Raw genomic sequence first — 28,000 nt, forward strand, 5'->3', positions numbered from 1 at the left:
AGAACGTGCAAACTCCATACAGACAGCACCCGTAGACGGGATGGAATCCGGGTCCTTGGCGCTGTGAGGCAGCAACTCTACCACTGCCCCCTCATTGTCATTAAATATACTCAAGATGGAGGTAACGAGGACATTATGGAGTTTTGGACCTTTATTGAACCACTCATTCTGTGGGTACACTGCTTCTGTTTATCCTTTGGTACAATGACTTCCCTCTTAAAAAGTGATGGCTCGGGATTAACTATAAATGTTGTAGTTCTCGAAACATTTATCAGAACCCTGTGGCCCCAGGCAGAAAGCCTGGGTTGGTTCCTGCAGCTTCCTGGCAGTAGGTGCTTGGGACTTCCTTTCACCCTGGCTGTACAATAGGCCTAATGTCCTTGGTGAGAAGATGCTAGTATCATTGGGCAAAGTTGCTACTACAGAACTGGGTTTTGTTTTATGTTTACAACTGTTTGCTAACTTCAAGTAACCCTTGCATCCCCTCTCTCTCTCTGTCCATCCCCTCTCTCTCTCTGTCCATCCCCTCTCTCTCTGTCCATCCCCTCTCTCTCTGTCCATCCCCTCTCTCTCTGTCCATCCCCCACCCATAAATCACACAACTCAAGAAAACTAGCTGAAGATATTAGGACATAATAGTCTGAGCCAAGTCTCTGTTTTAGTTCATTTTAAACATTGCTCTGTTTGTTACCATCTGGTTACCATTTTGAAGGGACATTTCGATGTATCATGCAGTCCTTGGACATCGTTTTGCGCCCAAAATTCTGCTGGGGCTGTGTTTCTAATTTAGGTCCCAAATAAAGAGAAAGTGGCAGGGTGGCGCAGCGGTAGAGTTGCTGCCTTACAGCATGTACAGCACCGGACCCAGGTTCGATCCCGACTACGGGCGCTGTCTGTACGAAGTTTGTACGTTCTCCCCGTGACCTGTGTGGGTTTTCTCCGAGATCTTCGGTTTCCTCCCACATTCCAAAGACGTACAGGTTTGTAGGTTAATTAGCTTGGTATGAATGTAAAATTGTCCCTCGTGTGTGAATGATAATGTTAGTGTGCAGGGATCGCTGGTCGGTGCGGACTCGGTGGGCCTAAGGGCCTGTTTCTGCGCTGTATCGCTAAAACTCAAAAGAAAAAACTGGGAGAAAGATGAAAGGAAATTCATCTAGCGATAGAAGATAGAAAAATTGGTTGGGGAGAGAGAGATTTGGAGATGAGGGTTATTTTGCCAGCAAGTATTCTTGCAAGGTCAGGCTCCAACAAATGGTCCTGACTGATTTGACTGTCACTGAAGTAAACTTCAAATTTCACACCTGGAGCTTCACCCCAGTAAAATGACTCCATTTTTCTGTGGACTACTTTAGTTGTTAAGGGATGAGTGCATAATGCCTGCCAAGGTGTTTGCTTAGAGCAGAAGATGTCATGGTTGGGTTGCTCCTGGGCCTGGCCAAGCTGCGCGAGTCATGGCGCCAGGCGGAAGAGGGCTCTGCCCGAGCCGGCTGCCTGCCCCTTTTCCGGGGTTACGTCCGTCCGCGCCCGGGTGGTGTTGGAGAGAGGGACCGCGCGCTGTCCACGGGCACCCTGGGGGATTTGTGGGACCGCTGGGCACCGCGGGGGGTGGAATGTATCCTGGACAAGGAGTGTAAGGTAGTTGTATAATAGTTTATTGTTTGTCTTGTGTTATGGTGGTGGGTTCTGTTTTGGTTTTGTTGTATTATATATATTATTTTAATATTTGAATAAATATTCTTGATTTAAAAAAAAAGGTGTTTGCTTTGACCATCTCCTGTCCAGACATCTGAGGCTCAGCCTTGATGAGAAGTCAGTTTAGTTTAGTTTTGTTTAGAGATACAGTGCGGAAACAGGCCCTTCGGCCCACCGAGTCCACGCCGACCAGCGATCCCCGCATACTAACACTATCCTACACACACGAGGGACAATTTACACTTATACCAACCAAATTAACCTACAAACCCATACATCTTTGGAGTGTGGGAGGAAACCGGAGCACCCGGAGAAAACCCACGTGGTCACGAGGAGAACGTACAAACTCCGTACAGACAGCACCTGTAGTCGGGATCAAACCCAGGTCTCTGGCGTTGTGAGGCAGCAACTCTACCGCTGCGCCACCAGGGGCAGTCTGGCTGGAGAGAGATTGAAAAGCCAAAAGCTATTTTCTTGCAGTGGAATGAATTGACAGCCGAGCCATCAATGAAGAACATCTTACAGCCCATCAAATACTGTATGAATGAGTGCTAACTGGGTAGTCCGCGTGTTCCTGCTTAATCAGACATGATTAACAGCCACAACTGAGGTGTGGTCTGGTGGTGAGTATCAAGTGCTTGCTTCCCCTCACCTGAAGCCACACACAGCCTGTGAGCTAGGCTGCTTTGTCAGGCCTCTGATGGCAAGATAACATGGTTCAGGTTGGGGGAAATGAGTTGGGGATTGGAACAGGGGAGGATGCATCCTACCTGGGGAAGAAGCTAGTACAAACGACACCAAGCCTTCTGATCCGGCAAAGGCAAAGCACCATCGTGATGCACAAAGCCATCACGGATAAAGCATCGGCAACAGAAAGCAGTCAAGTATCTGCCCGGGGTTGAGGATTCAAGTATGTGGCTCTCACTGTGTAAGTGTCACCGTGGTCATATTCAGTGCAGTGCAGTGCTATAATCAGAAACATACAGGGTTGCTGGGCGTTGTGAGGTTAGGGAGGACATTGTTTTAAGCTGCTTGTTAAAGTAGATAAAAATAAATAAGGTTCATGAGTAGCCATCACTGTCAATCCAGTGTGTCATCCATTCCTTTTGATATTGTGTCTTCTTTTCATCAACGTGCAGCTGTCGTTCCTCCTTTCCTATCCGCACGGCGTGGTACTGAGGAACGGTGTCGTTGTAACGGGAACGCTTGAAAAATCCACACTGCAGAGGACAAAAAGTCACGGTACCATTTATTTCCGCCGTCTGGACTGTGCAAAGCAAGTCAAAGCGTTGGGATGCGGCCAGGGACAGCCTTGGCGTCTGACTTTGGATGGACTGTGTCTTTGTCCCAGCTCCACACCAAACCGTGAACCCCCACCGCCCATTGGGGCAGGACAGTAACGACCTGCTCAGTTTTATCTCCGAACCTCTGAGTGATAATGTTACAGCTCAAGTCTCATTCCAGAGAGTTGAGTACATAAAGCTGGCTGACACCACTATAGTGACAGGGATGTGGCTGACACTTCACTATAGTGACGGGGATGTGTGACACCACTATAGTGACGGGGATGTGGCTGACACTCCACTATAGTGACGGGGATGTGTGACACTCCACTATAGTGACAGGGATGTGAGACACTCCACTATAGTGACGGGGATGTGACTGACACCACTATCGTGACGGGGATGTGGCTGACACCACTATAGTGACGGGGATGTGACACCAGTATCGTGACGGGGATGTGACTGACACCACTATAGTGACGGGGATGTGACACCACTATAGTGACGGGGATGTGGCTGACACTTCACTATAGTGACAGGGATGTGTGACACCACTATAGTGACGGGGATGTGGCTGACACCACTATAGTGACGGGGATGTGTGACACTCCACTATAGTGACAGGGATGTGAGACACTCCACTATAGTGACGGGGATGTGACTGACACCACTATAGTGACGGGGATGTGACCGACACCAGTATCGTGACGGGGATGTGACACCACTATAGTGACGGGGATGTGACACCACTATAGTGACGGGGATGTGACTGACACCACTATAGTGACGGGGATGTGACTGACACCATTATAGTGACGGGGATGTGTGACACCACTATCGTGACGGGGATGTGACTGACACCACTATAGTGGCGGGGATGTGTGACACCACTATAGTGACGGGGATGTGTGACACCATTATAGTGACGGTGATGTGTGACTCCACTATAGTGACGGGGATGTGTGACACCACTATAGTGACGGGGATGTGGCTGACACCACTATAGTGACGGGGATGTGTGACACCACTATAGTGACGGGGATGTGTGACACCATTATAGTGACGGTGATGTGTGACACCACTATAGTGACAGGGATGTGGCTGACACTTCACTATAGTGACGGGGATGTGACTGACACCACTATAGTGACGGGGATGTGGCTGACACTTCACTATAGTGACGGGGATGTGACTGACACCACTATAGTGACGGGGATGTGGCTGACACCTCACTATAGTGACGGGGATGTGTGACACCACTATAGTGACGGGGATGTGGCTGACACTCCACTATAGTGACGGGGATGTGTGACACTCCACTATAGCGACAGGGATGTGAGACACTCCACTATAGTGACGGGGATGTGACTGACACCACTATCGTGACGGGGATGTGGCTGACACCACTATAGTGACGGGGATGTGACACCAGTATCGTGACGGGGATGTGACTGACACCACTATAGTGACGGGGATGTGTGACACTCCACTATAGTGACAGGGATGTGAGACACTCCACTATAGTGACGGGGATGTGACTGACACCACTATAGTGACGGGGATGTGACTGACACCAGTATCGTGACGGGGATGTGTGACACCACTATAGTGACGGGGATATGTGACACCATTATAGTGACGGGGATGTGACTGACACTTCAGTGTGTGACATGGCGAGTTTCTTTGTCAAGGGCTCTTCTTTGGTTGTAACGTTAAACTGGGGACCCTGATAGTGCTCTCAAGTGGATGTGAATGATCCCACGTGTTCAGTAGGGGCAGGGTAGCTACCCCTGGCATCATAATTAACATTGGTGCCTCAACCACCATCAGTAAAGGCATGTTATCTGGGTATTATTCCACTGCTGCTTGCGGGAGCTAGCTGTGCGTAAATTGCAAGCCCTACTTTACTGCCGTTCAAAAGCATTGCCTTGGCTCGGAGTGCTCACAAGTTCACAAGTTATAGGAGTAGAATTAGGCCATTTGGCCCATCGAGTCCACTCCGCCATTCAATCACGGCTGATCTCTGCCACCTAATCCCATTCTCCTGCCTTCTCCCCATAACCCTTGACACCCGTTCCAATCAAGAATCTATCTCTGCCTGAAGATGTTTGATGTGTACTGACATCCATCTGTCTCCCTCTATCGCAGACTGCTACCACAGTCAAGCTGTTTGTGGTGCAGTTTGCCTGAGAGTGGGACACATGGCCACTGAGTGTGGAGGATTGGCATTGCATTGTGAGCAATGGCATTCGGCCGTGCCACGGTGCATTAACCGGAGAGCTGGTGGATGTAAGATGGCATGGCAGATGCAGTTTAATGTGGATAAGTGTGGGGTTATCCACTTTGGTGGTAAGAATAGGAAGGCAGAGTATTATCTGAATGGTGTCAAGTTAGGAAAAGGGGGCGTACAACGAGATCTGGGTGTCCTAGTGCATCAGTCACTGAAAGGAAGCATGCAGGTACAGCAGGCAGTGAAGAAAGCCAATGGAATGTTGGCCTTCATAACAAGAGGAGTTGAGTATAGGAGCAAAGAGGTCCTTCTGCAGTTGTACAGGGCCCTAGTGAGACCGCACCTGGAGTACTGTGTGCAGTTTTGGTCTCCAAATGTGAGGAAGGATATTCTTGCTATTGAGGGCGTGCAGCATAGGTTTACTAGGTTAATTCCCGGAATGGCGGGACTATCATATGTTGAAAGACTGGAGCGACTAGGCTTGTAGATACTGGAATTTAGAAGGATGAGAGGGGATCTTATTGAAACGTATAAGATTATTAAGGGGTTGGACACGTTAGAGGCAGGAAACATGTTCCCAATGTTGGGGGAGTCCAGAACAAGGGGCCACAGTTTAAGAATAAGGGGTAGGCCATTTAGAACGGAGACGAGGAAAAACTTTTTCAGTCAGAGAGTTGTGAATCTGTGGAATTCTCTGCCTCAGAAGGCAGTGGAGGCCAATTCTCTGAATGCATTCAAGAGAGAGCTAGATAGAGCTCTTAAGGATAGCGGAGTCAGGGGGTATGGGGAGAAGGCAGGAACGGGGTACTGATTGAGAATGATCAGCCATGATCACATTGGATGGCGGTGCTAGCTCGAAGGGCCGAATGGCCTACTGTCTATTGGCACCTATTGTATATTGTCTAACTCTTTGAGCTGACGGAAGATGCAGAGTTACAGAGAGTGGAGTGGAGTGTGAGTGGAGCCAGCCTGATCAGAAGCAACCTAGGGAGACGGGTGGAAGAGAGCGAAGGAGGAGAAACAGATTGTGCTTAATGCTTGAAAAGTAGGACTGCGACTTTGTGGCCATCTTACGACATGCAGATTAAACCAATCACGATGCCCCTTCAGCCCAGGAGAGCTTGATCTCGACCAGAAGGGAACAAAGCCGTTTCATCAAATAACATACGCACACAAGCATGTGGGGGAACATGTCGGGTTCCTAGGGAGTGTAAAATGTGGTTCATGCAGAGCATCTCAGGCTGTTCTTGCTGTGTGCACACTGAAAACAAATGGAAACTTCACAGGGTGTGGGGAAGGGGTAAGTCACAGAAACCAACAGAAATGCATGCCTAACGCACGTCGCAAACCCAGTCATCAAACCCGTACATAACACACAGGGTGCAGAGAGCAGTGAGGAGTGGAAGGATTATTTCCTGAGCATTGTCGTGATCTCCACATGTTCTTTGGCTATGACTCTGCATGTGGAGTGGAGATAGCACGCTGCCATTATCAACGTGGAGAACCTGTAGGGCCCAGTGACGGACTGTGGCTGTGCGACACAACACAACGTGAATCACAGGAGGTGGTTGGAGATTCATTGCATTTGCAATAAAGGCTTTACTATTAATGAAATGAGCTGAGTACTGTGCTTGTTGAAACTAAGAACTGCAGATGCTGGTTTACAAAAACAGACACAGAGTGCTGGAGTAACTCAGCGGGTCAGGCAGCATCTCTGGAGAACATGGATAGGTGACGTTTCACAGAGTGCTGGAGTAACTCAGTGGGTCAGGCAGCATCTGTGGAGAACATGGATAGGTGACGTTTCACAGAGTGCTGGAGTAACTCAGCGGGTCAGGCAGCATCTCTGGAGAACATGGATAGGTGACGTTTCACAGAGTGCTGGAGTAACTCAGCGGGTCAGGCAGCATATGAGGAGAACATGGATAGGCGAGGTTTCGGAAAGGGTCCCAACCCGAAAGGCCACCTATCCATATTCTCCCGTGATGCTGCCTGACCCGCTGAGTTATTAAGGGTACTGTCCAGAAACATCACCAATACATGTTCTGTAGTGATGCTGCCTGACGCTTTTTGTCTTTTGCTTTTTTCTGAGTACTGTGTTTGGACATTTTTATGTTCTCAACCTCATTTGTAATGGAGGGGGGATGGGGGGAATTGTGAACTGGCGCCAAATTCAGTAGCTCACTGTGAAGGGCACATTCCTCTTGTCAATGGGAGATGCAAAAGGAATGAAGGTCTATGAGCAAATCATTTGTGTTTCAGATATCATTGAACACGAGATGTATTTTATAATCCTTACACTGCACCCACCTCCTCTGGTACACAAGTACCCAATGCCGTGCAAAAACACACACTATATAGATTGGCACTACCACAGCAAGCCTTTGCCCTGGGCCAAGCAGGGGTCTGGCACTACATTTACCGCTACGGAAGTCAGCATTATGCCTCGGTGGCCAGTTTGTCTTGGTCAGATGGCTGTGTTTGAAGATGGGCCCTGTGATATTCCGTTTCATACTTAGCCTCTTTGCTCGTTCTCTTGAAGAAACCGCACTACAAGGAAGCAATGTTGGGCCAGTGTTACGACAGGTAACGCGAGTCGGGGTGAGTAAGCTGGCGTCCTAGGGAACAGCAGGGGCCAGCACAGCATGTTGGGCTCTCATTTCAGGAATTGAGGAAAGCAGAATTCAATTTGTCTCTGAGTGAAGAGACATCAAGGGTTTAGTTTAGTTTAATTCAGAGATACAGCGCGGAAACAGGCCCTTCAGCCCACTGAGTCCGCACCGACCAGCGATCCCTAACACTAACACCATCCTACACCCACAAAGGGACAATTTACACATACACCAAGCCAATTAACCTACAAACCTGTCTGTCTTTGGAGTGTGGGAGGAAACCGGAGCACCCGGAGAAAACCCACGCGGTCATGGGGAGAACGTACAAACTCCGTACAGACAGCACCCATAGTTGGGATGGAACCCGGGACTCTGGCGCTGAAGGCGCTGTAAGGCAGCAACTCTACCGCTGCACCACCAAGCTGAACATGACAGAACACATCTACCTCCAGGAGAGAGGCAATGTTCTCATGAATGCCTCCTGCTGGTATCCTTACTTCAGTTTGATGGCAAATTCCCTGGACCCCATGAATGATATCCTGAAATGAGAGAGTTTTGAACCCTACAGACAGCTCAATCCCAATCCATGTGGTTTGATCCCTTCACCCCGAGACAAGCACAGTACCAATTTACACATACAAAGCACAGGTCGAGTGCACTGTAACACCTCCTGTACATTCTGAGCAATCCTCGGGGATGATTTTCTCTGGGCAGTACACATAGCAAAATAAAAAGCCTGCTCTTAAAGAATAGCTACGATTCAGTTGCAAACAAGGCTTTAGTTTTAGCTTAGCTTAGTTTTGTTTAGAGATACAGTGTGGAAACAGGCCCTTCGGCCCACCGAGTCCGCACCGACCAGCGATCCCCGCACACTAACACTATCGTACACACACTAGGGACAATTTTTACATTTACCAAACCAATTAACCTACAAACCTGTACGTCTTTGGAGAGTGGGAGGAAACCGGAGCACCCGGAGAAAACCCACGCAGGTCATGGGGAGAACGTACAAACTCCGTACAGACAGCACCCGAAGTCGGGATGGAACCCGGGTCTCTGGCATTGTAAGTGCTGTAAGGCAGCAACTCCACCGCTGCGCCACCGTGACATCCCAGGCACTGAGTTAATCTGCCCCTTAGGGTTGGAGTTACACTTGCATGTGAAACACATTTGAAACTTAAAACCATACTTTTACATTTCTGTGAGCTGATTCTTTCATAACCAACTTCCAAAGAGAGCGAAAGGTGATGGAAGGGTAAAACTATGGCCAAATGGGCAGCAGTCAGGATCACAGTGGACCTTTGCCTTCATGGTCAGGATAAAGCAGCTGCACAGAAGGGAGCCGTCTCAGAATCAGTGGAAGGAATTGTCCAAAACTGTGAAGCTGATTTGAACGAAGTAGGATTGACTTAAATTGGTGCACTAAAAGCAACTGTCACAAATCAAGCCTCACAGAAAATACTAATCAAACACTCATCAATTGAGAGATGATGCCTCTGACGCCAATTAAACTCATCAAAAAAATTGAAGTTACGAGAATGATCCCAGGAATGAGTGGGTTAACATATGATGAGCGTTTGTCAGCACTGGGCCTGTACTCGCTGGGGTTTAGAAGGATGAGGGGGGACCTCATTGAAACTTACCGAATAGTGAGCGGCCCGGATAGAGTGGATGTGGGGAGGATGTTTCCACTAGTGGGAGAGTCTAGGACCAGAGGGCACAGCCTCAGAATTAAAGGATGTTCTTTTAGGAAGGAGATGAGGAGGAGTTTCTTTAGCCCGAGGGTGGTGAATCTGTGGGATTCATTGCCACAGACGGCTGTGGAGGCCAAGTCAGTGGGTATTTTTAAGGCAGAGACAGATAGATTGTTGATCAGTGCGGGTGTCAGGGGTTATGGGGAGAAGGCAGGAGAATGGGGTTGGGATAGATCGAGAGCGGTGGTGATGGGAGTCTCGGCGGTGGTGAGGGGAGTCTCGGCGGTGGTGAGGGGAGTCTCGGCGGTGGTGAGGGGAGTCTCGGCGGTGGTGAGGGGAGTCTCGGCGGCGGTGGTGAGGGGAGTCTCGGCGGTGGTGGTGAGGGGAGTCTCGGCGGCGGTGGTGATGGGAGTCTCGGCGGTGGTGGTGAGGGGAGTCTCGGCGGTGGTGGTGAGGGGAGTCTCGGAGGTGGTGGTGAGGGGAGTCTCGGCGGTGGTGGTGAGGGGAGTCTCGGCGGTGGTGGTGAGGGGAGTCTCGGCGGTGGTGGTGAGGGGAGTCTCGGCGGCGGTGGTGATGGGAGTCTCGGCGGTGGTGGTGAGGGGAGTCTCGGCGGTGGTGGTGAGGGGAGTCTCGGTGGTGGTGGTGAGGGGAGTCTCGGCGGTGGTGAGGGGAGTCTCGGCGGTGGTGGTGAGGGGAGTCTCGGTGGTGGTGGTGAGGGGAGGCTCGGCGGTGGTGGTGAGGGGAGTCTCGGCGGTGGTGGTGAGGGGAGTCTCGGCGGTGGTGGTGAGGGGTGTCTCGGCGGTGGCGGTGAGGGGAGTCTCGGCGGTGGTGGTGAGGGGAGTCTCGGCGGTGGTGGTGAGGGGAGTCTCGGCGGTGGTGGTGAGGGGAGTCTCGGCGGTGGTGTGGGGAGTCTCGGCGGTGGTGAGGGGAGTCTCGGCGGTGGTGGTGAGGGGAGTCTCGGCGGTGGTGGTGAGGGGAGTCTCGGCGGTGGTGAGGGGAGTCTCGGTGGTGGTGAGGGGAGTCTCGGCGGTGGTGGTGAGGGGAGTCTCGGCGGTGGTGATGGGAGTCTCGGCGGTGGTGGTGAGGGGAGTCTCGGTGGTGGTGGTGAGGGGAGTCTCGGGGGTGGTGGTGAGGGGAGTCTCGGCGGTGGTGATGGGAGTCTCGGTGGTGGTGAGGGGAGTCTCGGCGGTGGTGAGGGGAGTCTCGGCGGTGGTGGTGAGGGGAGTCTCGGCGGTGGTGAGGGGAGTCTCGGCGGTGGTGGTGAGGGGAGTCTCGGTGGTGGTGGTGAGGGGAGTCTCGGCGGTGGTGGTGAGGGGTGTCTCGGCGGTGGTGGTGAGGGGAGTCTCGGCGGTGGTGGTGAGGGGAGTCTCGGCAGTGGTGGTGAGGGGTGTCTCGGCGGTGGTGGTGAGGGGAGTCTCGGCGGTGGTGGTGAGGGGAGTCTCGGCGGTGGTGGTGAGGGGAGTCTCGGCGGTGGTGGTGAGGGGAGTCTCGGCGGTGGTGAGGGGAGTCTCGGCGGCGGTGGTGAGGGGAGTCTTGGCGGTGGTGGTGAGGGGAGTCTTGGTGGTGGTGGTGAGGGGAGTCTCGGCGGTGGTGAAGGGAGTCTCGGCGGCGGTGGTGAGGGGAGTCTCGGTGGTGGTGGTGAGGGGAGTCTCGGTGGTGGTGAGGGGAGTCTCGGCGGTGGTGGTGAGGGGAGTCTCGGCGGTGGTGAGGGGAGTCTCGGCGGCGGTGGTGAGGGGTGTCTCGGCGGTGGTGAGGGGAGTCTCGGCGGTGGTGGTGAGGGGAGTCTCGGCGGTGGTGGTGAGGGGAGTCTCGGCGGTGGTGAAGGGAGTCTCGGCGGTGGTGGTGAGGGGAGTCTCGGCGGTGGTGGTGAGGGGAGTCTTGGCGGTGGTGGTGAGGGGAGTCTCGGCGGTGGTGAAGGGAGTCTCGGCAGTGGTGGTGAGGGGAGTCTCGGCGGTGGTGAGGGGAGTCTCGGCGGCGGTGGTGAGGGGAGTCTCGGCGGCGGTGGTGAGGGGAGTCTCGGTGGTGGTGGTGAGGGGAGTCTCGGCGGTGGTGAGGGGAGTCTCGGCGGTGGTGGTGAGGGGAGTCTCGGTGGTGGTGAGGGGAGTCTCGGCGGTGGTGAGGGGAGTCTCGGCGGCGGTGGTGAGGGGAGTCTCGGCGGTGGTGGTGAGGGGAGTCTCGGCGGTGGTGGTGAGGGGAGTCTCGGTGGTGGTGAGGGGAGTCTCGGCGGTGGTGGTGAGGGGAGTCTCGGCGGTGGTGAGGGGAGTCTCGGCGGCGGTGGTGAGGGGAGTCTTGGAGGTGGTGGTGAGGGGAGTCTCGGCGGTGGTGAGGGGAGTCTCGGCGGCGGTGGTGAGGGGAGTCTCGGCGGTGGTGGTGAGGGGAGTCTCGGCGGTGGTGGTGAGGGGAGTCTCGGTGGTGGTGAGGGGAGTCTCGGCGGCGGTGGTGAGGGGAGTCTCGGCGGCGGTGAAGGGAGTCTCGGCGGCGGTGGTGAGGGGAGTCTTGGCGGTGGTGGTGAGGGGAGTCTCGGCGGTGGTGAGGGGAGTCTCGGCGGCGGTGGTGAGGGGAGTCTCGGCGGTGGTGGTGAGGGGAGTCTCGGCGGTGGTGGTGAGGGGAGTCTCGGTGGTGGTGGTGAGGGGAGTCTCGGCGGTGGTGGTGAGGGGAGTCTCGGGGGTGGTGAGGGGAGTCTCGGGGGTGGTGGTGAGGGGAGTCTCGGCGGTGGTGGTGAGGGGAGTCTCGGTGGTGGTGGTGAGGGGAGTCTCGGCGGTGGTGGTGAGGGGAGTCTCGGGGGTGGTGGTGATGGAGAGTACACTCTGGGCCAAACTCAAATGAACTATGCTTTGATTCTATTGTGATGCTGTACGTCGGAACTAAGTGTAAAGAATGCAGTTCTACTTCTGTTTGAAGCCTGGACCTCATGGATCAAGAAATATGCAGCAGAGACTTGAGATGTGACCTGGTGAAAGCATCAATATTCAGTTGCACACATCGGTTCCCTGCTTACCTTCCAAAGGAGAAACACAAGCAGAGCCAACACCAGGATTCCTGCCAGGACAGCAATGAGTATAATCAACCAGGGCGTTTGGCCATACACTGCACTCGCCTTCTCTGGATGTATTCGCAAGGTAACCTGCAGGGGTTAAAGGTCACAATGGTCATTCCAATACATTCCCACACCATTAGAAGACTTTTTAAAAACTCTGGCTATGTGGCAATTTTATGCATAAGTGTGTGTGTGTATGTGTATGTGTGTGTTTAGTTTAGAGAAACAGCATGGAAACAGGCCCTTCAGCCCACTGAGTGCACACCCACCAGCAATCACCTGTTCCATCCTACACACTGGGGACAATTTACAGTAACCAATCAACCTATAAACCTGCACGTCTTTGGAGTGTGGGAGGAAACCGAAGCACCCGGCGAATACCCACACAGGTCACGGGGAGAGCGTACAAACTCCGTACAGACAGCGCCCGTAGTCAGGATGGAACCCGGGTCTCTGGCGCTGTGAGGCAGCAACTCTACCGCTGCGCCACCGTGCCGTTCATGAGTGTTTAGTCAATGAAGAAAGCTGCAAGGAGACAAGGTTACAGTGCAGAAACAAGGAACTGCAGATGCTGGAAACAAGATGAAGGAGACAATGTTCACAGGTAGTTAAAATCACCGCAGGCATGGTGGGAGATGGGCCATTCAGCCTTCAGCTATCCCTATATGAATCTAATCCCAGATGTGAAATTCATTGTATCTCTCTGTGCTATATACAACTCCCCCCCCTCCCTCCCCTCTTCCCCACCTGGACTCCCACCTATTTCTCCCCCCCTCCCTCCCCTCTTCCCCACCTGGACTCCCACCTATTTCTCCCCCCGCCCCCCCTGCCCATGCCCCACCTGGACTCCCGCTGATATCTTCCCTCCTCCTCCCCAGCCCCTCCTCCTACATTCCTTCCTCTGGCTTCACAATTTGCGACCCTTCAATCCATCTGTCTCACACCTTCTGCTTTCATCCATGGCCTTTCCAACCATCTGCCCATCAGCCCCCCCCCCCCCCCCCTTGCCTGTATCCACGCTTTGTCCTGCCTCCCCTCCCCCCCAGCCTACTTCCTCCCCCCCAGCCTATAATCAGTCAAAAGGGTCCCGATCAAAATGTCACTAGTCCACGTTCTCCACACATGGTGCCTGACCCACACTTTGTGTCTATCTTCGGTATAAACCAGCGTCTGCAGTTCCTTTCTGCACACTTTGTCTGCTCCACTGCAAAATCTCCGCCTGCTTTGAAGACGTTTGAAAGAAGCTCCATCCTTCCCAGGTCACCTGTGGCCGGTCCAGATTTGTTCTGTTTACCTACTTCCAGTTCCCTCCCTGCTACTTTCAGTTTGAAGAAGGGTCCCGACCCGAAACGTCACCCATCCTTTTTCTCCAGAGAAGCTGCCTGACCCGCTGAGAGGGGATCTTATCGAAACATATAAGATTATTAAGGGGTTGGACACGATAGAGGCAGGAAACATGTTCCCAATGTTGGGGGAGTCCAGAACCTGGGGCCACAGTTTAAGAATAAGGGGTAGGCCATTTAGAACGGAGATGAGGAAAAACTTTTTCAGTCAGAGAGTTGTGAATCTGTGGAATTCTCTGCCTCAGAAGGCAGTGGAGGCCAATTCTCTGAATGCATTCAAGAGAGAGCTAGATAGAGCATTTAAGGATAGCAGAGTGAGGGGGTATGGGGAGAAGGCAGGAACGGGGTATTGATTGTGAATGATCAGCCATGATCACATTGAATGGTGGTGCTGGCTCGAAGGGCTGAATGGCCTCCTCCTGCACCTATTGTCTATTGTCTATTGAGTTACTCCAGCACTTTGTATCTACCTGCAGTTCCTTGTTTCTGCACCTGGAATGTAGTTGAAAATGGCAGCAGTCAAGTATCAGGAGTTTTAGTTTTGTTTTAGTTTCAGAGATACAATGCAGTGACAGGCCCTTCGGCCCACACCGACCAGCGACTGAGTCTGCACCGACTAACGATCCCCGCACATTAACACCATCTTACACACACTAGGGACAATTTACACGGACACTTGTATCAAGCCAATTAACCAACAAATCTGTACGTCTTTGGAGTGTGGGAGGAAACCGAAGATCTCATAGAAGACCCACGCAGGTGACGGGGAGAACGTACAGACAGCGCTCGTTGTCGGGATGGAACCCGGGTCTCCGGCGCTGCAAGCTCTGTAAGGCAGCAACTCTACCTCTGCGCCACCGTGCCGCCATGAGTTGAATAAAACCTCCCACATTCCCCGCAGGCCTAACCTCCTGGTCACGTGGCGGCGCCTAACGGCAGCGGCTGACTAGCAGTCTGTCCGTCTTTTTTTTGTTGAGTGTCGGTGTTGGGATGATTTTTATATATATTTTTTTGGTTGTGTATGTGTGGGAGGGGGTGGTGGTGTGTGGGGGGTGGGTGTGGGTGGGGGGTGGGTGGTGTGTGGGGGGTGGGTGGTGTGTGGGGGGTGGGTGGTGTGTGGGAGGGGGTGGTGGTGTGTGGGGGGTGGGTGTGGGTGGGTGGGTGTGGGTGTGTGGGAGGGGGTGGTGGTGTGTGGGGGGTGGGTGGTGTGTGGGGGGTGGGTGGTGTGTGGGGGGTGGGTGGTGTGTGGGGGGTGGTGGTGTGTGGGGGGTGGGTGGTGTGTGGGGGGTGGGTGGTGTGTGGGGGGTGGGTGGTGTGTGGGGGGTGGTGGTATGTGGGGGGTGGGTGGTGTGTGGGGGGTGGGTGGTGTGTGGGAGGGGGTGGTGGTGTGTGGGGGGTGGGTGTGGGTGGGTGGGTGGGGGTGTGTGGGGGGTGGGTGTGGGTGGGTGGGTGTGGGGAACTTTTCTCTTCCTCACGGCGCGGGGTGCGGCTCGGCTGCTGGGGCCTAACATCCCCCGGTGCGGCTCGGCCGCTGGACTTTACATCCCGGTGCGGCTCGGCCGCTGGATTTTACATCCCGGTGCGGCTTGGCCGCTGGACTTACATCGCCCGGTGCAGCTCGGCTGCGGGGCTTAACACCGCCCGGTGCAACTCGGCTGCGGGACTTTACATCGCCCGGTGCAGCTCGGCTGCGGGGCTTAACACCGCCCGGTGCAGCTCGGCTGCGGGGCTTAACACCGCCCGGTGCAGCTCGGCTGCGGGGCTTAACACCGCCCGGTGCAGCTCGGCTGCGGGGCTTAACACCGCCCGGTGCGGCTCGGCTGCGGGACTTTTCACCGCTGGTGCGGCTCGGCTGCGGGACTTAGCTGCGCAAGGCTTGGTCGCGGGCCTTTCATCGCCCGGTTCGGCCGCGAGACGTTTCAGCGCCCGGTGCGGGGACTGTGCGGGTCGGTCGGGGACGAGCTGTCTGTCCGTGGGCGTGGGGAAGAGAGGGGAAGTTTTGTTGCCTCCATCACAGTGAGGGGGTGTTTGGAGTCACTGTGATGGACGTTTGTGTTGGGGCTACGTGTCTTGTGTTCTTTTTTTTTTTTTTCTATGACTGCTATGTAGTTTCGTTCGGTACTTCGGTACCGAACGACAAATAAAGCTCTGTTATACTCTGTGTTGGATGGAAACTCTGGGCAACGTTGAACAGTGAAGGCTGGATGTGGAGATATGTTCATACCTGTGCGGCTGCCTTCTCCACTTTCAGGTTTCTAATGCTGGACTTCACACTAATGTCAGCACGGATGATCAGGTGAATGTCACTGAGGGATGCGTACTCCTGCAATTGTAATCAGAGCGGTCAGCACATCATTTCAAACAAACATCCTTGCCCACTTTCCCTCTCTGGGCTGTTCATTTCAAAGCTGAAGAGCAGCAGGTGGGAAATCACCAGCAACACAACTGTAGAAAGATTTGCACACAAACAAAGCAAAGACTTCAGCACCAACTGCAAGCCTTTCAATGTTTCACCCAGGTTGGAGTTGAGACAAGTGAGGTGGGGACGTCGGCACTACCTAAACGTAACCATTTTTTCTTCAATCTCTATGTGTGATACCTGTGGAATGAGGAATCTTGGGAACTATGAGGTGGGGAATCTGTGGAATTCATTGCCCCAGACGGCTGTGGAGGCCAAGTCATTGGGTATTTCTAAAGTGGAAATTGATAGATTCTTGATTAGTACGGGTGTCAAGGGTTCTGGGGAGAAGGCAGGAGAATGGGGTTGAGAGCGAAAGATAGATCAGCCGTGATTGAATGGCAGACAAAGTAACCATATAACATATAACAACTACAGCACTGAAACAGGCCTGTCCGGCCCTACCAGTCCACGCCGACCATTCTCCCTGACCTAGTCTCATCTACCTGCACTCAGACCATAACCCTCCAATCCCCTCCTATCCATATACCTATCTAATTTACTCTTAAATAATAAAATCGAGCCAGCCTCCACCACTTCCACCGGAAGCCCATTCCATACAGCCACAACCCTCTGAGTAAAGAAGTTCCCCCTCATGTTACCCCTAAACTTTTGTCCCTCAATTCTGAAGTTATGTCCCCTTGTTGGAATCTTCCCCACTCTCAAAGGGAAAAGCCTACCCACGTCAACTCTGTCCGTCCCTCTCAAAATTTAAAAAACCTCTATCAAGTCCCCCCTCAACCTTCTACGCTCCAAAGAATAAAGACCCAACCTGTTCAACCTCTCTCTGTAGCTTAAGTGCTGAAACCCAGGCAACATTCTAGTAAATCTCCTCTGTACCCTCTCCATTTTGTCGACATCCTTCCTATAATTTGGCGACCAAAACTGCACACCATACTCCAGATTCGGCCTCACCAATGCCCTGTACAATTTCAACATCACATCCCAACTTCTATACTCGATGCTCTGATTTATAAAGGCAAGCATACCAAACGCCTTCTTCACCACCCTATCCACATGAGATTCCACCTTCAGGGAACAATACACAGTTATTCCCAGATCCCTCTGTTCCACTGCATTCCTCAATTCCCTACCATTTACCCTGTACGTCCTATTTTGATTTGTCCTACCAAAATGCAGCACCTCACACTTATCAGCATTAAACTCCTTCTGCCATCTTTCAGCCCACCCTTCCAAAAGGCCCAAGTCTCTCTGTAGACTTTGAAACTCTACTTCATTATTAACTACACCACCTATCTTAGTATCATCTGCATATTTACTAATCCAATTTGCCACACCATCATCCAGATCATTAATGTAAATGACAAACAACAGTGGACCCAACACAGATCCTTGGGGTACTCCACTAGACACTGGCCTCCAACCTGACATACAATTGTCAACCATTACCCTCTGGTATCTCCCATTCAGCCATTGTTGAATCCATCTTGCAACCTCACTATTAATACCCAACGATTTAACCTTCTTAATCAACCTTCCATGTGGAACCTTGTCAAATGCCTTACTGAAGTCCATATAGACAACATCCACAGCCTTGCCCTTATCAATTTCCCTGGCAACCTCTTCAAAAAATTCAAGAAGATTAGTCAAACATGACCTTCCAGGCACAAATCCATGTTGACTGTTTCTAATCAGGCCTTGTTTGTCCAAATAATTATATATATTGTCCCTAAGTATCTTTTCCATTAATTTTCCCACCAGACGTCAAACTAATAGGTCTATAATTGCTAGGTTTACTTTTAGAACCTTTTTTAAACAAAGGCACAACATGCGCAATGCGCCAATCTTCCGGCACCATCCCCGTTTCTAATGACGTTTGAAATATTTCCGTCATAGCTCCTGCTATTTCTGCACTAACTTCCCTCAATGTCCTAGGGAATATCCTATCAGGACCTGGAGACTTATCCACTTTTATATTTTTCAAAAGTGTCCGTACCTCCTCTTCTTTAATCCTCATAATTTCCATCACTACTCTACTTGTTTCGCTTACCTCACATAATTCAATATCCTTCTCCTCGGTGAATACCGAAGAAAAGAAATTGTTTAATATCTCCCCCATTTCTTCCGGCTCAGCACATAGCTGTCCACTCTGACTCTCTAATGGACCAATTTTGTCCCTCACTATCCTTTTGCTATTGACATATCTGTAGAACCCCTTGGGGTTTACTTTTACATTACTTGCCAAAGCAGCCTCATATCTTTTTTTCGCTTTTCTAATTTCCTTCTTAAGATTCCTTTTACATTCTTTATATTCCTCAAGAACCTTATTTACTCCCTGCCGCTTATATTTATTGTATATCTCCCTCTTTTTCCGAACCAAGTGTCCAATTTCTCTGGAAAACCACGGCTCTTTCAAATTATTATTCTTTCCTTTCCACCGAAACAGGGACATAAAGATTCTGTACTCTCAAAATTTCACCTTTAAATATCCTCCATTTCTCTATTATATCCTTTTCATAAAACAAAAAGTTCCATTTCACTCCTTTTAAATCCTTTCTCATCTCCTCAAAATTAGCCTTTCTCCAATCCAAAATCTCAACCCTTGGTCCAGATTTGACCTTCTCCATAATGATATTCTCTTCCTATTTCCTATGGTCTGATGGTCTTATATCCATTAAGCAAGATAGATACCAAGTGCTAGGGTAACTCAGCGGGTCAGGCAGCATCTCTGGAGAACATGGATAGGTGACGTTTCACAGAGTGCTGGAGTAACTCAGCGGGTCAGGCAGCATTTCTACAGAACATGGAATTCAGAAAGTCTGAAGAAGGGTACTGATCCAAAATGTCACCTATCCACATTCTCCAGAGATGCTGCCTGACCCGCTGAGTTACTCCAGCACTCTGTGAAATGTCACCTATCCATGTTCTCCACAGATGCTGCCTGACCCGCTGAGTTACTCTAGCACTCTGTGAAACGTCACCTATCCATGTTCTCCACAGATGCTGCCTGACCCGCTGAGTTACTCCAGCACTCTGTGTAACGTCACCTGTCCATGTTCTCCACAGATGCTGCCTGACCCGCTGAGTTACTCCAGCACTCTGTGAAACGTCACCTATCCATGTTCTCCACAGATGCTGCCTGACCCGCTGAGTTACTCCAGCACTCTGTGAAACGTCACCTATCCATGTTCTCCACAGATGCTGCCTGACCCGCTGAGTTACTCCAGCACTCTGTGTCTATCATTGGTGTAAACCAGCAACTGGAGTTCCTTTTTTATTACATTGAATGCATTAAACAAGACAAGGTCACCAAATGGGTGAGAAAGTGGGCCAATATGGCAGCATTTATCCCACTTTACAACTTGTGCACAGACCTTGGAGTCTGAGGTCCACTACTTAGCCTCGGCACGACCCAAATCTGGGCTCACAAAGAAAATATTTATCCCAGCGATGTAACATTTAAATTTCCCACGTCAGCTGTGCTTCCGGTATCAATGAAATTGGAAATGGCCTGTAATAGTTTAGTTTGGAGATACAGCGTGGAAACAGGCCCTTCAGCCCACCGTGTCCACACCGACCAGCGATCCCAGCACATTAACACTATCCGACACACACTAGGGACAATTTTTACATTTACCAAGCCAATTAACCTACAAACCTGTACGTCTTTGGAGTGTGGGAGGAAACCGAAGATCTCGGAGAAAACCCACGCAGGTCACGGGGAGAACGTACAAACTCCGTACAGACAGCACCCGTAGTCGGGATGGAACCCGGGTCTCCGGCGCTGCATTCGTTGTAAGGCAGCAACTCTACCGCTGCGCCACCGTGCCCCACACGTAGAGATGGTACTCCTCTACTTCGCTATTGAAGTAGGTTTCATGGATTTGTACCATCATCGAAACATCCAATTTCTGTGACCATTCATTGCCTGTCTGTTCTGAATTTGAATTCATCTTAAATGCCAGAGTTATGGCCACCAAGGATTTGAACGAGCTGCATTTAATTGACTCCACCGGCAGTGCTGAGAGACTTCTATTGCACTGTTGATTTGCACCATTGAATTGCTGCTGCAATTACCTCCAAAAACGTGCTGTTCCATAGCCGGGCTCTGACTTTCACGATGGTTGTGTCCAGGGTTTTCAGGGGACACTGGAAGACAATACAGTTCGCAGTCCCCTCTTCACAGTCCTGGCGGTGGAGAGTTCACAACAATTACAAACAAAAGCACATTCCATGCAGACACTCCATAACATGCACAGGATCTTGATCGGTTAGGCAAATGATGCTGAGGAATGTTTACTTTAGTTCAGTTTAGATTAGTTGAGAGATACAGCGTGGAAACAGGCCCTTCAGCCCACCGAGTCCGCACCCACCAGCGATCCACGCACACCAACACCATCCTACACACTTTAGGGACAATTTACATTTACACCAAGCCATTTAATCTACAAATCCGCAAGTCTTTGGAGTGTGGGAGGAAACCGGAGCACCCGGAGAAAACCCACGCTGGTCACGGGGAGAACGTACAAACTCTGTACAGACAGCACCCGTAGTCAGGATGGAACCCGGGTCTCTGGTACTGTGAGGCAGCAACTCTACCGCTGAGCCACCATGGCATGGCTCTGGGAGTGTTGCAGAGCACAGATCTAGGAGTGCAGGTACATAGTTCCTTGAAAGTAACTTCACAGGTATATAGGGTGGTCAAGAAGGCTTACGGCACTGGACTTACGGCATCAGTCAGAGTATTGAGTATGGAAATTGGGAGGTTGTGCCACAGTCGTGCAAGACATTGGTGAGGCCACATTTGGAGTATTGTGCTCACTTTTGGCCACCCTGTTATAGAAACATAGAAACATAGAAAATAGGTGCAGGAGGAGGCCATTCGGCCAGCACCACCATTCATTGTGGTCATGGCTGCCATTCGGCCAGCACCACCATTCATTGTGGTCATGGCTGATCGTCCACAATCAGTAACCTGTGCCTGCCTTCTCCCCATATCCCTTGATTCCACTAGCCCCAGAGCTCTATCTAACCCTCTCTTAAATTCATCCAGTGATTTGGCCTCCACTGCCCTCTGTGGCAGAGAATTCCACAAATTTACAACTCTCTGGGTGAAAAAGATCCTTCTCACCTCAGTTTTAAATGGCCTCCCCTTTATTCTAAGGCTGTGGCCCCTGGTTCTGGACTCCCCCAACATTAGGAACATTTTTCCTGCATCTAGCTTGTCCAGTCCTTTTATAATTTTATATGTCTCTATAAGATCCCCTCTCATCCTTCTAAACTCCAGTGAATACAAGCCCAGTCTTGTCAATGTTTCCTCATATGACAGTCACGCCATCCCAGGGATCAATCTCGTGAACCTACGCTGCACTGCCTCAATTACAAGGATGTCCTTCCTCAAATTAGGAGAGCAAAACTGTACACAATACTCCAGACGTGGTCTTACCAGGGCCCTATACAACTGCAGAAGAACCTCTTTACTCCTAAACTTAAATCCTCTTGTTATGAAGACCAACATGCCATTAGCTTTCTTCACTGCCTGCTGTACCTGCACGCCAATTTTCAGTGACTGGTGTACAAGGACACCCAGGTCTAGCTGCACTTCCCCCTTAACCTAACCTAACTCCATTGAGATAATAATCTGCCTAATAATAGGAAAGCAGTTGTTTAGCAGGAAAGAGAGCGGAGAAGATTTACGAGGATGTTTCCCGGACTCAAGGGCCTGAGCTATAGGGAGAGTTTGGGCAGGCGAGGACTTTATTCCTTGGAGCGCAGGAGGATGAGGGGTGATCTTATAGAGATGTATAAGATCATGAGGGGAATAGATAATATAAGAAAATAACTGCAGATGCTGGCACAAATCGAAGGTATTTATTCACAAAATGCTGGAGTAACTCAGCAGGTCAGTCAGCATCTCAAGAGAGAAGGAATGGGTGACGTTTCGGTTCGAGACCTTTCTTCAGACTGAAGAAGGGTCTCGACCCGAAACGTCACCCATTCCTTCTCTCCTGAGATGCTGCCTGACCCGCTGAGTTACTCCAGCATTTTGTGAATAAACACCTTCGTGGGGAATAGATAAGGTAAATACGCAGTCTTTTACCACCAGGGTAGAAGAATCAAGAGTCACAAGACATAGGTATAAGGTGAGAGAGGAAAGATTTATAGATTTATTATTTAGAGTCATACAGCACAGAAGCAGGCCCTTCGGCCCAACCTGCCCATGCCAACCAAGATGTCCCACTACTTTAGTCTTCTTTTTATACTAAGCGTACATTAAATCAATCACAGTTTAATCCTGACCGTGGGTGCTGACTGTGCAGAGTTTGCATGTTCTCCCTGTGACTGTGCGTTTCCTCCGGGCGCTCCGGTTTCCACACACGTCCCAAAGACGTTGGGGTTTGTAGGTTAATTTGCTTCAGTAAATTGCCCCGAATGTGTGGGGAGTGGATGAGAAAGTGGGATAAGGTAGAACTAGTGTGAATGGGTGACCGCTGGTCAGTGTAGACTTGGTGGGCCCATGACCCATTACCATGCTGTATCACTAAACTAAAACTAAACCAAACTCAATGGAAACATGGATAAATCAGATGTAGTTTGGAACAAGGCAAATGATTGAGGTCAGCTCTGTGTCTCCAGAGGATATATTTTACTCAACTACACCTTTAGTTCACTTCTACCAACATTCACCAAGCATGTTCCTTTTGGAAGGAGATGAGGAGGAATTTTTAGTTTAGTTTAGAGACACAGCGTGGAAACTGGCCCTTTCAGCCCACCGGGTCCGCGCCGACCAGCGATCCCCGCACATTAACACTATCCTACACACACTAGGGACAATTTTTACATTTACCAAGCCAATTAACCTACAAACCTGTACATCTTTGGAGTGTGGGAGGAAACCGAAGATCTCGGAGAAAACCCATGCAGGTCACGGGGAGAACGTGCAAACCCCGTACAGACAGCACCCGTAGTCAGGATGGAACCCGGGTCTCCGGCGCTGCATTCGCTGTAAGGCAGCAACTCTACTACCGCTGTGCCACCCTGATTTCTTTAGCCAGACGGTGGTGAATCTGTGGAATTCATTGCCCCTGCGCTGCCCTTGCTGCTGCGGCTTACCTGCAGCCCGTCTGTCTTTGTGTTTCTATGTTGTTTTTTTGTCTTGATTGTACTGTAAATGTGATGTCGTTTTTTGGGGTTGTGTACTATGGGGGGGGGGGGGGGGGGGAGGGGGCTGGGGGTGGCGGGAACTGTAAATGTATAATTGTCTCTTCCGAACGGAGACGCGACCTTTTGTTTCTGGGTGGTGTCTCTGTTCCCGCTGCGGCCTACCATCGGCCAAACCCCTGGAGCTCCACCTGGGACTCGCCTGTGGAGGCTCCGGCCGCATGGACGTCGGAAGCTCGCAGCCCCTGGGTGGGGGCCGACAATGGGAGCTCCGGCAACGGCAGCGTCTTCGCCCGCCCCGAATCGCGGGGCTTGGGTCGGCCCACCGCGGACCTTTCACCGTCCGGCGCGGCCTGAAATAGGCCGCGGGATTTTCCCTACCCGGCGGGGGCTTCAATGTTGGGAGCCACGACCCCCCCGACGTGCAGTGGCAGCGGCAGCGGTGGCGTCTTAGCCCGCCCCGAGTCGCGGGGCTTGGTTCGACCCGCTGCGGACCTTCCACCGTCCGGCGCCGCCTGGAACGTGGCAAATTCAACAGCCTGACCGCGATAGAAGATGGCAGGGGAAGAGAAAGGACATTGTGGCCTTCCATCACAGTGAGGAGGGGACTGGAGGAGACTCACTGTGATGGATGTTTGTGTTTGTTATGATTGTGTGTGTTATTGCTTATTTTTATTGCTCTTATTGTTGGACTGTGGGCAATCTTTCATTTCACTGCACATTTATGTGTATGTGACAAATAAAAACATTAACTTGATTGATTGATTCAAATTGACACAGACGGCTGTGGAAGCCGCGTCAGTGGATATATTTAAGGAGGAGATAGACAGATTGTTGATCAGTGCGGGTGTCAGGGGTTATGGGGAGAAGGCAGGAGAATGGGGTTAGGAGGGAGAGATAGATCAGCCATGATTGAATGGCGGAGTGGACTTGATGGGCCAAATGGCCTAAGTGCTCCTATCACTTATGAACTTATAATCTTGTGAACGTGTGGCAGTTTGGCCAGTTACCAGGGTTTGGCTCTTCTTCGCTCCTGTTTGGTGAGTCACTATCTGTCGCTGGCCTCCATGTTCTCCGTGCAGCTGCTCGGCAAGGGGAGCCGCTTGGCTTCTGTTGCTAAATGTCTGCCAGGAAGAAAGAAAGATCACTGATAACATTCTCTGAGAGAGCTTCATTCCACCATCCACTGAGAAAGGTGTTGGTCCATTTCCACAGCAAGGTAATAAAACCATTGGCGGTGAATTGTGGAAACAAAGAACCACAGATGCTGGTTTATACAAAGAGAAACAAAGTGCTGGAGTAACTCAGCGGGTCAGGCAGCATCTGTGGAGAACATGGATAGGTGACGTTTCACAGAGTGCTGGAGTAACTCAGCGGGTCAGGCAGCATCTGTGGAGAACATGGATAGGTGACGTTTCACAGAGTGCTGGAGTAACTCAACGGGTCAGGCAGCATCTGTGGAGAACATGGATAGGTGACGTTTCACAGAGTGCTGGAGTAACTCAGCGGGTCAGGCAGCATCTGTGGAGAACGTGGATAGGTGACGTTTCACAGAGTGCTGGAGTAACTCAGCGGGTCAGGCAGCATCTGTGGAGAACATGGATAGGTGACGTTTCACAGAGTGCTGGAGTAACTAAGCGGGTCAGGCAGCATCTCTGGAGAACATGGATAGGTGACGTTTCACAGAGTGCTGGAGTAACTCAGCGGGTCAGGCAGCATCTCTGGAGAACATGGATAGGTGACGTTTCAGGTCTGGACCCCTCCTCAGACAAGACTTCTTCAGTAAGAGAACAGCAGGAATCACAGAGAGGGAGCAGTGAGAGAGAATTCCTGTCGGAGAGAGCTTGTGTGTACAGACTCAGTGTGGTCTACTATCTTACACTCTTACACTTTCTATAATTGTGCCTAATGATTGTGCTGAGATTAGGATTGTTACTGAATCGTATGCAAAAAAATAATTTTACTGTAGTTATTACATGTGACAATAAAGTACCATTGAAACATCATCTGACCACGGGGAGGCCATTTAAAACATAGAAACATAGACAATAGGCAATAGGTGCAGGAGGAGGCCACTCGGCCCTTCGAGCCAGTACTGCCATTCATTGTGATCATGGCTGATCATCTACAATCAGTACCCCGTGCCTGCCTTCTCCCCATATCCCTTGATTCCACTAGCCCCTAGAGCTCTATCTAACTCTCTCTTAAATCCATCCAGTGAATTGGCCTCCGCTGCCCTCTGTGGCAGAGAATTCCACAAATTCACAACTCTCTGGGTGAAAAATGGCCTCCCCTTTATTCTGAGACTGTGGCCCCTGGTTCTGGACTCGCCCAACATTGGGAACATTTTTCCTGCATCTAGCTTGTCCAGTCCTTTTATAATTTTATATGTTTCTATAAGATCCCCACTCATCCTTCTAAACTCCAGTGAATACAAACCTAGTCTTTTCAATCTTTACTCATATGACAGTCCCGCCATCCCAGGGATCAATCTCGTGAATCTACGCTGCACTCCCTCAATTACAAGGATGTCCTTCCTCAAATTAGGAGACCAAAACTATACACAATACTCTAGATGTGGTCTTACCAGGGCCCTATACAACTGCAGAAGAACCTCTTTACTCCTATACTAAAATCCTCTTGTTATGAAGGCCAACATGCCATTAGCTTTCTTCACTGCCTGCTGTAACTGCATGCCAACTTTCAGTGACTGGTGTACAAGGACACCCAGGTCTCGCTGCACCTCCCCCTTACCTAACCTGACACCATTGAGATAATAATCTACCTCCTTGTTTTTGCCGCCAAAGTGGATAACCTCAACCGTGAGTGGGCAGATGCTCACTCACTCACTCACTCAAAACTGAGGTGAGAAGGCACTTTTTCACCCAGAGAGTTGTGAATTTGTGGAATTCTCTGCCACAGAAGAAAGTGGAGGCCAAGTGGAGAGTTAGATCGAGCTTGAGGGGCGAGTGGAATCAAGGGGTATGGGGAGAAGGCAGGCACAGGTTACTGATTGCAGATGATCAGCCATGATCACAATGAATGGCAGTGCTGGCTCGAAGGGCTGAATGGCCTCCTCCTGCACCTATTTTCTGTTTTCTGTCTATGTCTATGACCATTCCTTCCACAGGATCCAACAGAAGTTTGAGGAAGGGTCCTGTTTTCCACAGATGCTGCCTGACCCGCTGAGTTACTCCAGCATTTTGTGACCTTTTGAGGCGTGCTGATTTGCGTGGCGCAGTGAACTGGCACCCTGAAGCACTGAGCAAAAAGTGTTGCAGGAACTCAGCGGGTCAGGCAGCATCTGTGGAGGGAATGGAGGAACTGTAGATGCTGCCTGACCCGCTGGGTTCCTCCAGGACTTTGTTTTCCGCTCAAGATTCCAGCATCTGCAGTTCCTTGTGTTTCCAACACTTCCACTGCCTGTCCAGTTTCATTTTCTAACACATTTCAGTTGAGTTGAGTTTATTGTCACGTGTACCGAGGTACAGTGAAAAGCTTCTGTTTGGTGCTAACCAGTCAGCGGAAAGACAATACATGATTACAATCGAGCCATTGACAGTGTATCGATTCATGATAAGGGAATGACGTTTAGTGCAAGGTAAAGCCAGCAAAGTCCGATCAAAGATGGTCAACTGCATTATCGAGAATGACAGCCATTGGCAATCCCATTAGTTACGTTAGACTAAACTTGTATACTCTGAAGAAGGGTCCTGATCCGAAACGTCACCTATCCATGATCCCTCTTTTCCCAACGCTCAAAGAGCAGGCAGAGAAGCTTACCAGGTTCAGAGGGTTGATAGCGTGAAGCGGAGAGCACTGTACAGTCTCATCATCCTCAACCTCTATCTTCATTGGGTACAGCAGCCATTTGCCGTTGCTGATCTCATGAGGCCAGCGGATATTCAGGAACGCCGAGCTCAAGGTTTTCAGAGCTTTGCCCGTGTTCGCCACCTGATGGGTTGAGAAGGAGGAGCGACTATTATTGTTTGTTGTCTGCATTATGGTTTGCCTATGAAAGCAAGCACACCACATGTCTTCTCCACCCCTCTATCTATTGTGCTGCGCTTTCACGGAGTTATGGATTTGGACCCCGAGATCCCTCTGCACACCAATGCTGTTAAGGGTCACACCATTAATTGTATATTTTTCTTGGAATGACAAGGTCCAATATTCATGCCATCGGGTTGTTCCCCTTACATTTGACCTTCCAAAGTGCCCTTCACACTTGGCCGTATCAAACTGCATCTGCCTTTTCTCCGTCCATCTCTGTAGCTGTATACCTTGACAACCTTGCTCGTAGACCACGATCTGAACTACACAGACTATTATTGTTATTATTGCATTATTATTGTCTGTTTGTTTTTATGTGTACGTATGTGTGCATGTGTGTGTGTATATATATAAACATAGCACAAAAAGTAAGGACATTTGTGTTTGGTAGATTATTTCTTTGTTGTAACAATGCTTCTTGGCAATAAATCTTATACCGTTGGAAAGCCTGTTTATTTCCCTTTTAAATGGTG

At 50.7% G+C, this 28,000-nt stretch overlaps 1 protein-coding gene across 1 annotated transcript in view; it reads right to left on the reverse strand.

The window, feature by feature from the left end:
• Positions 1-1,050: 1,050 nt before the first annotated feature.
• LOC144612010 (integrin alpha-7-like) overlaps positions 1,051-28,000 on the reverse strand; it is a 202,780-nt gene continuing 175,830 nt past the window's right edge. The window contains exons 20-25 of the mRNA XM_078431445.1: positions 27,258-27,428; positions 24,485-24,598; positions 20,391-20,501; positions 16,119-16,217; positions 12,513-12,638; positions 1,051-2,915 (exon numbers count right to left, since the gene is read on the reverse strand). Of these exons, the coding sequence (XP_078287571.1) occupies positions 2,757-2,915; positions 12,513-12,638; positions 16,119-16,217; positions 20,391-20,501; positions 24,485-24,598; positions 27,258-27,428 (780 nt within the window). The 3' untranslated portion in view covers positions 1,051-2,756. The remainder of the gene's footprint in view (positions 2,916-12,512; positions 12,639-16,118; positions 16,218-20,390; positions 20,502-24,484; positions 24,599-27,257; positions 27,429-28,000) is intronic.

The sequence above is a fragment of the Rhinoraja longicauda genome, chromosome 42 (genome assembly GCF_053455715.1).
Source record: "Rhinoraja longicauda isolate Sanriku21f chromosome 42, sRhiLon1.1, whole genome shotgun sequence".
Lineage (NCBI taxonomy): Eukaryota > Metazoa > Chordata > Chondrichthyes > Rajiformes > Arhynchobatidae > Rhinoraja > Rhinoraja longicauda.